This window comes from Osmerus mordax, chromosome 10 (genome assembly GCF_038355195.1).
Source record: "Osmerus mordax isolate fOsmMor3 chromosome 10, fOsmMor3.pri, whole genome shotgun sequence".
Taxonomy (NCBI): Eukaryota; Metazoa; Chordata; class Actinopteri; order Osmeriformes; family Osmeridae; genus Osmerus; species Osmerus mordax.
This window is the reverse complement of record NC_090059.1, coordinates 9,326,762-9,338,932: the sequence shown is the minus strand read 5'-3', so window position 1 is coordinate 9,338,932 and position 12,171 is coordinate 9,326,762. Positions and strand designations below refer to the sequence as shown.

Below are 12,171 nucleotides of genomic sequence, written 5' to 3'. Positions count from 1 at the left end.
TAATGCAGATACTGCTATTTTTTGGAACAGCCCAATATATTTATTTCCGTCATTTTCTGGAACATAATTAAATATTGATAAAAAAATATATAATATTTTAATGTAAAATATAATGTGCAGTGTTCCCAACAAATGGAAATAAAAAATTCGATTTTGTACCCAAGGATTTTGAGCTTTACTCACATTTAAAAAAACACTGCTATTATTTTGAACACAACTGTACATCTCCCTGGGTTATTTCTGTCTAGACACTCAAAAAGGTCAATCCCTTACCCATGAAAACCGGTGTTATTCTTCACACAAACCTCACACCTTTTATACTGCTAAGAGAGGGATGAACATGAATCAACACAGAGGTATCGCGGAAGGTTCCCACTGATTTGGGTAACAAGGGCAGGATACACCGTCCACATTCATATACCACACATTTGGGCTGTTCGAGAGCTTGGCTGGAAGTTGGACTTTGCTTTCTAAGATGGCTGAGGAAGGAACCATTGGTTAAACAGTCACCTTTATACCCCAGCACCACATACACCTTGGAGCCCAAACAGATGAATGGATTATATGAAATAAAAAACGAGAAATATTTCGGAAGAGTCCAAAACATCACCACAAAGTTACATTCAAGATCCCAACCACCAATCAGAAAGCTTGTAGCAGAGCATGAGAACCTGTATCTACCAATCACAAGACAGGATAGAGAGTAGGCAGGAAGGAGCATGGGGGAGGAGCCCACGGGAGGAGCAGAGGTGAGGTGATGTCAGTGTCGCTGCTTAACTTCAGAAACTCCAGGATCTGACAGGATTCTAGAAGCCTACATCTGGAGCATTCTAACTGAGAAACTAACGCAGCATCAATCACTCCATGATTGACTGCTGAGCGCTTACAGTGTGTGTGTGTGTCCGGGCACACAACAACACACCTACGCACACACGCGCACACACACACACGTGTAAGGTTGAACGAACAAACAAGCCTCCTCAGACACTGAACTTCCATATTCACCCATGCTGATAATTTGTTTAGTAAGCCGGCTAAGCCAATTGACAGTAATTACTCTCCTCCAGAGAGACCATAACACTACCGCACACCTACATGCAGCTTAACTCCTCATCCTCTCCCCCACTCAGACTGCATCCTCCTGGGGAAGGCAGCTGGAGACCTGGGGAGACTTTGTCCTGAAGAACCAGCACGGGGAAACACAACAAAGGGCTAAACACTGATTTTATCATTGCTCAGAACGCAAGGGGAGGGGAGGGAGGAACTAGGGGAAGGAGGAGAGGAAGTAGATGAGTCAGCGAGGGAGGAGGATGAGGGGTGTAAGATCTCAGCCCTATGTCTCTAGTGTACAGGGGTCAGGGGGGGGTTTAAAGGAAGTGCTATCCTTGGCTGGGCTAAAGAGCCCAGCTGGGTCCTGTATCGTTGATCGAGACTAATGCCCCGTCTTCTGCACTGTACTGAGCGACCCGCGGCAAGATGAACGCTGATGACCAGCGCAAAGCCTGGAACATGGACAGACCATGTCACCAGGTTTTCTCATTTAGAAAAAACGACTCAACTCTAATACGCACCAAAAAAATGTTTGTTTTCTTTGTGTGTGTGTGTGTCACCACATAGGCTGTCCTGTGCTGCTGAACAGAGGTAGAAACAGTGAGACGACAGTGGATAACAGCCTTGATTCAAGCACAGCAGGAGGACAGAGAGACACACTGATTACACAGATAAAGACAGAGAGAGAGAGAGAGAGAGAGAGAGAGAGAGAGAGAGAGAGAGAGAGAGAGAGAGAGAGAGAGAGAGAGAGAGAGAGAGAGAGAGAGAGAGAGAGAGAGAGAGAGAGAGAGAGAGAGAGAGAGAGTAAAACACATTGAGACAGACAGTGAGTAACCGTTAGAATGAAAAGAGGGGGCACACCAAATGAAAGCCATCAAAGAAAGGTCTCTTGTTGAGGAGATTCAATTAATTTCCTGTTGAATCTACATCTCGTCCAATTGGAAATTTATTCAAACCAGCCTATCGTTGTTCCAGTTAGCCTGAAGTGGGGGGCGGGACAACATTTATGGTGATGGTATATGAATGGAGGCTTGCCTGAGAGCGGTCCACCTCTACCTATCCTGATGGTCATCTCTTCAGGGTCAGGGGTCGAGAACATAGGCTCCTCCTCCTTGGCCAGCTTGGCGTCTGGGGGTAGGGCCAACGCTGTGTGAGGGTCTGCTCCCACGCCCTGGACACACACATACACACACACAAGCACATATACCTGTCATTAATCTTAATAAAGTATGTGGGAGATGTGTATGTGTGTGTGTGTGCAGGACAAATGCATATAATCCATTTGGAAAATGCATAATCAACTTTGTTGTGGCTCATTGTCGACAGTGTCAAATGTTCTTGTATGGTAATTTCATTAGCCAGTTTTATATGAACTGCTGATTTACAATTACATTTTGTAAGAAGGGTGCGTTTGGGCGAGGGGCCAACACATTTGACAGGAAGGAAAGCCAACCTTGTTCAGAAAACAACAGAAAAAGTATTTTTCTTAGAAAACTCCCTACTTCACAATAGGTTCTCAGGTGGATCATTCACTGCTCAGAATTCTGGTTGTTTATTTAGAGTCTGAGTGTGAATGAACAAATCCTCCTAAACGTGCTGTTAAAGGAAGGGACAGATAAGGCGAGCAGGTCCATTGAAAGCTTTCTGAGAGCAGCACTCTTCCTAGCAGCAGAATGCATGCACACACACAAGCTCTTGCTAAGACAGGCTCCTCGATGCAGCCCTATTCATTTTCACGCTCCAGGTCTAAATGCCGGTGAAGACAGAGAGAGAGAGGAGAGATTGAGAGGGAGAGAGAGACTGGTAGACAGAGCGAGTGAGTGAGTGAGGGGGGGGGGGGGTTATCTAAATGAATGTGGTCAATAAGACAGAAAGTGTGTGTGTGGGTGTGTGTGCACGAGCAAGGCCCTGTGTGTGTGCTTTGTATCAATGAGTGAGTGTGCGTGCCTCTAGGTGAGCTTGTGTGAGTGTGAGAGTGTGTGTTTGCTTCTGCTTGAGGTTATTTCCTATCCCAGAGGACACAATTAACCCTGGCTGCTTTCAGTCTCTGGCCCCTGACACTATCTCATCTCTCCATAAGCACCTCACACACACACACATCCGTTCTGTTCCGACACACACACTCCCGGACAACACACACCCATACTGTTCTCTCTCACACACACACAAACACAACACACACCCATACTGTTCTCACACACACACACACACACACACACACTCCCAGATAGCATACACCCATACTGTTTCACACACATACACTCACACTCAACACACACGAGCTCAAGGACACACCTACAGGAGGCAGGCCTGAAGCCGCACAGCACCTAATGCAATATCACACACCAGACCTGGCCTTGCCAACGACCCCTGACTATAACTGAAATCCTCCGCTACATAAAACATCTAGTTTGTGTGTGTGTGTGTGTGTGTGTGTGTGGTCAATTTGAATCTATGACACACTTGAGCTTCTGTGATAATATGTGTTGCTTGAGCCACACTCATCATTCAGGGTTGCTGGAGAGAGAAGTAAATGAGGGTGCTCATGCATTCACACGGCGTCCTCTTGAATGATACACTGCCAAAACACACACACACATAGAAATGCACACTCGCACACATTCACAAGCAATGTGCAATGCAATCCACATTTGTTGGATCTACCGGCTCCGGCCTTCCAGAAAGATCTCTCTTGATAACGCCCTCGCCAGCAGCGGAATCAGGATGTCATTTGTGCTGTGTGTGTGTGTGTGTGTGCTCATCTTTTCCTGTTGTTTCATCTTTCAAGTCCGAAAGGCAGATTAAGGCAGAGCGCAGATGCAGGGAAAAGCATGGAAAGGTAGAGAGAGAGGTGGGTAGAGGCAGAGAGACACAGAAAGAGGCAGAGTTACTAAACAAAAAAGAGGTAGAAGAAAGGCAGAAAAAGAGACAGAGAGGAGACCGACAGAGAGGCAGGGAGAGGCAGACACTGAGGCGGAGATGGAGGCAGACAGAGAGGCGGTGCATGGTGTGAAGTGGGTTCGAGAGAGAGCAGCATGGCTGGATGTGTGGTGGACGAGCTGAGATCCTTTACTGACACCGTGACCTGGACACACACAGGGCTCTGAGCAGGGGAACACCCCGGAACACCCCTCACTGGGAGAGGGGGGGGAGACAGGGGATCAAGCCTCTGGAGGGGAGGGAGGGGAGAGGGAGAGGGAGGGGAGAGGGAGGGAGCTCTCCATGGTGCTATTTTACCAACCGCCACCAAACCTGCACCAAGTTTACTGCAGAGACAACTGGCGACGGCACGGTGGCTGTCTAAGAGACACGCCGAGGGGAAAAAGTCCAACTGGAGCTTAGATCAACATTATGCCACTGTTCTGTAGTGACATCAGCTTTCAGGTCCAGAAATAACTCTGCTCTGTTCCCTGTTGCTCTCTCTCTCAACCTCTCTTTCCCTGCCTCTCCTCCCTTACCCCTCTCTCTCTCTTCTCCCTCTCCCTGCCTCTCCTCCCTTACCACTCTCCCTTTCCCTGCCTCTCCTCTCTTACCACTCTCCCTCTCCCTGCCTCTCCTCCCTTACCACTCTCCCTCTCCCTGCCTCTCCTCCCTTACCACTCTCCCTCTCCCTGCCTCTCCTCCCTTACCACTCTCCCTCTCCCTGCCTCTCCTCCCTTACCACTCTCCCTTTCCCTGCCTCTCCTCCCTTACCACTCTCCCTCTCCCTGCCTCTCCTCCCTTACCACTCTCCCTCTCCCTGCCTCTCCTCCCTTACCACTCTCCCTCTCCCTGCCTCTCCTCCCTTACCACTCTCCCTCTCCCTGCCACCCCTCCCTTACCCCTCTCTCTCTCTCTCTGCCTCCTCTCCCCTCCCTCACCCCTCTCTTTCAACCCGCCTCCCTTCCGCCACCCCCTCGCTCTCCCCGCCTCCCCTACCTCTGCCTCTTCTCCCTCAGCCCTCCCTCTTCCTCAGTCCCCTACCGTCTCTCCACATTCTCTCGTCCTCCCCCCTCCACCTCTCCTTCCTCTCCTCCAGTGTCCCGGCTGTGCTCTCCCTGCAGGCCTGGCTCTGGAGATGAGCGAGACAGCCCACGCTGCTCCGCCGGCCGCGAGACGTCCTCACACTGCCTCCTCGCTCTCCTTCTCCGTCTCTCCGTCCGTCCTCTCTTTTCCCACCCTCTCCCGTCCTCCCTGTTGCCACATTCCAATCCCACTCTCCCTTTCACACACTTCCTCTCTGACCTTAGTCCCCCTCCCCCTCCCCCCTCCCTCCTCCCCTCCCCCTTCCCATGTGCCGTCAGATGGCTGGCAGAGGAACTCGTCTCTGATTAGAGAGTGATCAGTCATCCAGGTGTCTGGGGGCCAGCCGGCCACCTCTGATGGCCGGACACTGTCATCGTTCTTGACGGCTGACATTTAATACCAATCAGGGGAGGCGGGGGGACGTGAAACGGCCTCCCTCCTATTTCCCTCCAAGTCATCACATTGCTATGCAAATGTATGCGAGGGGGGTGCAGCGTGGGTAATGGGAGGGGAACCAGGGTGGGTTGACGGCCCACTCGCCCGCTGGGATCCTCCAGAACGGCAGACAGGACGAGTCAAACTGCTGGGCGGAAAGATCCACAGTGTACAGTCCCAAAAGTCCTAGCTACAGAAAGTAGAATTGGCCTTGATGGTTTCTCCTACAAATGAAGAAAAACAAAACAGGTGTGTGTGCGCGTGTGTATAAGTGTGTGTATAAGTGTGTGTATAAGTGTGTGTGAAACTGACACCTGGTAATGGACTTGCTGGCACTCTGTTTTCCCAGTGGAAACAGGAACTCTTCATAATTACAGCGGACTGAAGACATTGATTGCATCCAATTCAATGCAACACCTGTCTCCATGTTAATTATAAGGCACACATGTCTCAAATATAAAATGCATATGGGGAGCATGGCAGCTTCATGGCACACACAGTAACACATGCCTACAGAGGGACTAATGACGGCCATCTCCACTCAGGCACACATGTATGAAACAGATACGAGTGCTGATACAGGATGGCTCACTGCAGCTGCTCGGCACACCTCAATCAGAACATGGCTGGAATCCACACTTTCAACAGCCCAAGCATACAGGTCTACGCCTTCCTACAGCACATACACGTAATACACACACAAGCACACACACACACGTGGCTGACATCTTCAACCTTCCTGGTGTCTGGTATCTAATTAGAGGATGCCAGTGAAGTGTGTGTGTGTGTGTGTGTGTGTGTGCGTCCAGGTCTGAAGCTTCTTGGCATTAGTCCCTAATGAGCCTGTCTCCAGAGGTGCTAACCCTGACTGCTATTTATAACTGCAGACACATATGAATGTCACACACACACACACAGAGGCACACGTATAAAGGCACACACACTCGCACACACACACACGGTTACAGAAGTACAGACACACACACGCAGGCCCAGGTAGGTTCACACAAACACACACGCACCTGTTTGTTCATCATTCATCGTTCAGCGAGCCAACTGGGCCCGGGGGAGGGAGAGAGAAACACCTGATTGTACTAATCAGCTCATCAATCACATGTCCATCCAGGCTGTGATTAAGGACCTGCGCTAGCCAATCAGTCAGCTCCCTGCATGTACCCAGTCCCTGCTGTCACCCTGGCTCTCCCTCACACACTCCGTCACCTCCTGTTGCTAGGCCTGACATGACACACACACACACACCTAAGCCACCAAGCACACCCTCGGGCATGGCGAGGGAGAGAATAACAGCAGTTGCGTGTGTAGGTAGGTGTGCTGGCAACTGTGGAGGAACGTAAACGTGATGGAGGAGAGACGCGGTCAGGGAGGGAGGAAGCAGGGGAGGGATGGGGGGAGGGGCAGAGGGCAGGGGGAGGAGGGGCAGAGGGAGGAGGGGCCGAGGGGAGGGGGAGGAGGTAGGGCAGCATGGTAGCAGAAGGTTTAGCATTCGAAATCCATAGCTCCTGCGTCAGCTCTTAATTTAACAGCTGGTAAACAGTGTGTGTCCCATGTCAATGCATACACACATGAATATCCATATTGGCACTCTCTCACACACAAGGCCAGGTGAAGAGGCTGTAATGAGGCATGGTTCCTGGAGCAGCGATGACGAGGTAAGAACGCCCACTCGTCCCCACAACCGTCTCCACGGAAACCGGAGATGCAACTACGACTCCCATCTGTACCCAGATCCCTAGGAGAGTGTATTTAACACTCTTAGTCTGCAAATAACACACACACACCAACGCAGGCACGCACACTCACTTTTGTACAGATTGAATTGAAGGAGAGTTGACCAAAGTTTCTGTCTCAAACAGACACATGTACACACTCATTCTCATCCCCATGATGTTATCTAGCAGCAGGCCATGAGAGTGACTGCTGTCAGAGCAGAGACAAGCTGGATCATGTATCTGGACGTGGACCCAGAACATTCACACACAATAACAAACATTCATTCATTCGCTCTCTTTCTCTTTCTTTCTCTCTCTGTATTTCTCTTTGTCTCTGTGTATCTCTCTTTATCTCTGTGTCTCTCTCTGTGTGTCTCTGTGTGTCTCTGTGTGTCTCTGTGTGTCTATGTGTGTCTATGTGTGTCTATGTGTGTCTCTGTGTGTCTCTGTGTGTCTCTGTGTGTCTCTGTGTGTCTCTGTGTGTCTCTGTCTCACACACACACACAGTAACAGGTAACTCTGGGAATGCTGACACAGAGAACAGACTAGTTCATGATGAGATGACAATCTTTCCTTGTCACAGCAGTGATGTGTAACCCAGGCCCCAGGTGTTATTATTATTCAATTATTTTTATTGGATTTCACATAAATGTATACAATGACACAATAATAACTGACAATTTTACATTAAAGCTGATCATGTGATAATTCACACCGATTAAATTAACATACAAATCTACAAAATCAACTCTAATAAAATATACAAAATAAAATAAATAAATACATTAAATAATAAAACCAGACAAGACAGCAAGCAGGTAGGGGGAGGGGAGGGGGGGGTGTAAGGCTTTAACCCATGAGACTGTCCGAAGAGCAGTTATTGAAGTAGTTTAAAAATGGCTGCCAAACCCTGTGGTACTTCCTACAAGAGCCTCCAATGCGGAACCTCAGCTCCTCTAGTTTAAGGTGTGCCATAACATCTTTCACCCACTGGCCATGTGAAGGTGGGAGCCTGTCCTTCCACTTGAGGAGGATGCATCTACGGGCTAAGAGAAATGCAAAGGCAATGGCCTGTGATTTACTATTTGAAATTGGTATATCCTCTGGCATAACACTGAAGATGGCAGTCAACGCGTTTGGGGTAATGGCATGGCCACACATTTGAGAAACTGTATCAAAGACTGAGGACCAGAAGGGGGCTATTGATCGGCATGAGAAAAACATATGAGATAAGGTGGCAGGGGCACTGAGATATCTCTCACAGGTGGGGTCTGTGTCGGGATACATTCTGGCCAGTTTGCTTCTGCAGAGATGCAGACGATGTAGGACTTTAAATTGAAGTAGTCCATGTCTCACACAGAGAGAAGATTTATGCACCCTCTCAATGGCTTCCTGCCACATGTTATCTGAAATGACCAACTGTAATTCCTCCTCCCATGTACTTTTAACATGACTGAGAGATGGGCTAGAAATACCTTGAATTGTGTTGTACAATTTGGAGACACACCCTGACTGAAAGGGATCAAGGGAGATGCAATCGTGTTCGGGGCTGCTGAGTGGAGCTGATGGGAAGGATGGGAAATGTTTCTTTGCAAAATCCCGGACTAAAAAAGTGTGACCGTGGTATGTCATGTTCCCCAACCAGGGAGTCAAAAGATGCAAAGATCGTTTTGTGGTACAGGTCAGCGATGCTTTTCAGACCTTTCCGGGACCAGAGATGAAATGCAGAATCAAGAAGGGCAGGTTTAAAATGAGGGTTGCGAACTATAGGGATGAATGGAACTGTGTGTTTGAACCCAAAATGTGTCCTAAATTGTGACCATATACGAAGGGAACCACTAACAATGGGGTTGTTGGAGTGGCATCTCCTACTGAGTGGCAAGGGAGAGCAGAGCAGTGAAGCAGGATCAACCTTCCCACACGCCTGTCGCTCCATGTGGCACCAGTCAGGCCCAACTCCATCTCTAAAAGATGACATCCAGAATGCAACTTTATGAACATTAGCAGCCCAGTAGTAATGCAGGAAATTAGGCAATGCAAGACCTCCATCCGACTTGGACTTCTCCAAAAATGACCTGCGGATATGTGGGATTTTCTTACTCCAGATAAATGTAGAAATATGCTTATCCAATTCTTTAAAGAAGGACTTGGGGATAAAAGTAGGGATCGTATTGAAGTAATAAAGTAGTCTTGGCATAATGACCATTTTCACTGAATTAACTCTACCTGCCAATGATATGGGTAGAGACTCCCAGCGCATGAGATCCTCTTTTGCCTTAGAAAGGGCCGGTTTCAGATTCTTATTAAACAATTCCGCATATTCTCTTGTCACACACACACCAAGGTATGTAAAAGAGTCAGTCGCCACATTGAATGGCAGTTGAGTGAGAGAGAGTTTGGAGGCACTTGCATTGACTGGGAAAAGAATACTTTTAGATACATTAATGTTATAGCCTGACACCATGCCAAAAGAATGTATGATGTTCAGAGCAACAGGTACCGAATGGAGAGGATTAGAGCAGTACAAGAGCAGATCGTCGGCATACAGAGACAGTTTGTGCGTATCCCCTCCTCGCTCAATGCCAATAAAGTCATCCCGCCCCCGGAGAGCCACCGCCAGTGGCTCAATTGCTACGTCAAACAAAAGGGGCGATAGAGGGGGCCCTTGTCTTGTACCTCTCCGTAGGGGGAAATACTTAGAAATAATTCCGTTTGTACGAACTGCCGCTAGTGGTGCAGAGTATAAGACTTTTATCCAGGAGACAAAGCCACAGCTGATACCAAATTTACGAAGTGCTGTAAATAGGTAATCAAACTCAACACGGTCAAATGCTTTCTGAGCATCAAGGGAAACAACAACCTCCGGGGTGGGCGCTGAATTTGAGTTAATTATATTATAAAGGCGGCGGAGGTTTCCAAAGGACTGCCTTCCCTTTATAAAACCTAATCGTCGAGCTAGGACTTTAGCAAGAATTTTGTTGTCACAACAAACCAGACTTACCGGCCTGTATGAATCACATAGTTTAGGATCTTTGCCTTTCTTTAAGAGAACTGATATAACTGCCTGCGACATGGTGGGGGGTAATGAACCTAACTGTAGCACCTCTGCATAGACTTTGCACAGCAAAGGTGAAAGTTGTACAGATAATTTTTTATAAAATTCTATTGGAAAGCCGTCCGGGCCAGGGGCCCTGCCACTGTTCATCAGTGTGATTGCCTGAATAATTTCAATCTCAGATATGTTACCATCGAGGGATGAGGCATCCTCTGAGCTAAGTGCCGGAAGCTGGAGAGACTGAAAAAGATCTGTGGAACCGGAGCTAGTATGTGTGTCTGAAGAGTATAGGTTTTCGTAAAAATTCCTAAATTGGTTGTTAATAGCCATCTGATCAGAAGTGGAGTTCCCAGTAGATGTGGTGATTTCAGTTATTAGGCCGTCTACTGTGGACTGTCTCAGCTGATGGCAGAGTAATTTACTGGCTCGTTCGCCTTGCTCATAGTGGATCATCCGTGACCTCAGATAGAGACCCTGAATGTGGGCAGATGCCAAAGAGTCATATTCTGTCTGCAGTGCAATGCGTTCCTTAAACAGGTCAGAAGATGACGCTTCTGCATGTCTTTGATCAATATCTTTAATAGAATGCACTAGGTCATCCATGCGTTTTGTCCTAATCCTGTTAGTACTAGCAGTGTAAGATATAATTAGGCCACGGAGGTATGCTTTTAATGCCTCCCATACAGTCCCTATGCTCGTCACAGACTCCATGTTTGTTTCCAGAAAAAAACATCAATATTCACAGACACAAATTTTATAAAATCTTCATCCGATAAAAGGCCTGTGTTTATCCGCCATGCTCGGTGCGGGGGGACACATTCAGGAAAGCAAAGTTGCATTACCACTGGGCTGTGGTCTGAAATGACTATGCTCTCATATTCAATAGAGTTAAGAATAGGAAGCAGTTTTTCGTCTAGGAGGAAATAATCTATTCTAGAGTATGACTGGTGAGCAGGGGGGAAAAAAGAAAAGGTTTTTGCTGTTGGATTTTTAAATCGCCAAGGATCCACAACCCCATAACTATCAATGAAGGAATTAATAATTTTACCAGAATTCGATAATGGTTTTGAGTTGACAGTTGAGCGGTCGAGGGAGCTATGGATAACACAGTTCCAGTCCCCAGATAAGATTAACTGATGAGAGTTTAAGTCTGGTAGTACTGAAAAGAAATGCTTAAAAAAGGTGTTTTCTTCGCCTCCCGTCCCTCTTTCACTCCAGTGATATGGAGATTGCACCTCCTTGATCTGGCCTCAAGATCCTCATTTTTATCTGACACTGCTTTAACGGCCCTTGTCAGCTGCTTAACTTGCTCCCCCAATTCAGCGATTATGTCTGAGTGGCCATTGCACGCTGACTGCAGGCTCTCCACCGTGCCCTCGAGCGTCCCAGTCCTGCTGCTAACATGCTCAATGCTACTTCTCAGCTCCTCTCTCAGCTGGGAGATTTGCTGTTTCAGTTCCAAGGACTGCGTCTTGGCATTGTCGTCCATTCTTTTCATCAGGTCGTCCCTTAGGCATCGGATCGCATCTAGAATGGTATCAGATGATTCGCCACTGGTCTCCTGGTCTTGAGCCTTGTTAGCACTGTGGCATTAGCAGTGGCGCGTGTTTGTTGAGTTGCCATGTTCAGATGGAAAAACTAAGATATCAGGCGCAAAAATGTGGTCGAAGTGCTTCCAAAATACGCAGAATTATTTGAAGTGAGACTATCAAAAATGAACAATTCAAAATATAGCCAATATATACAAAATGATCGATCCTGATGAGGAGCTCAAAGGAAGGTGACCTCACTCTGCACCGCTCATACCGGAAGCCCCGAGGTCCCAGATGTTAACACCCTGCTGGGATTAATCCTCAGGCACACCTCACTACACTGCTCACACACACACATAACCGG

General features: G+C 47.9%; 1 protein-coding gene across 3 annotated transcripts in view; it reads right to left on the bottom strand.

Moving 5' to 3' along the window:
• Positions 1-12,171, bottom strand: part of LOC136950805 (zinc transporter ZIP11-like) — a 53,179-nt gene that overhangs the window by 20,395 nt on the left and 20,613 nt on the right. For 2 of the 3 annotated variants that reach the window (XR_010877507.1, XM_067245279.1), the window contains exon 5: positions 2,086-2,221. Coding sequence is in view for 1 of the 3 variants with exons in the window: in XM_067245279.1 (XP_067101380.1) it covers positions 2,086-2,221 (136 nt within the window). In the remaining 2 variants the exon portion in view is untranslated. The remainder of the gene's footprint in view (positions 1-2,085; positions 2,222-12,171) is intronic. The other variant, XR_010877508.1, reaches the window with a different exon arrangement.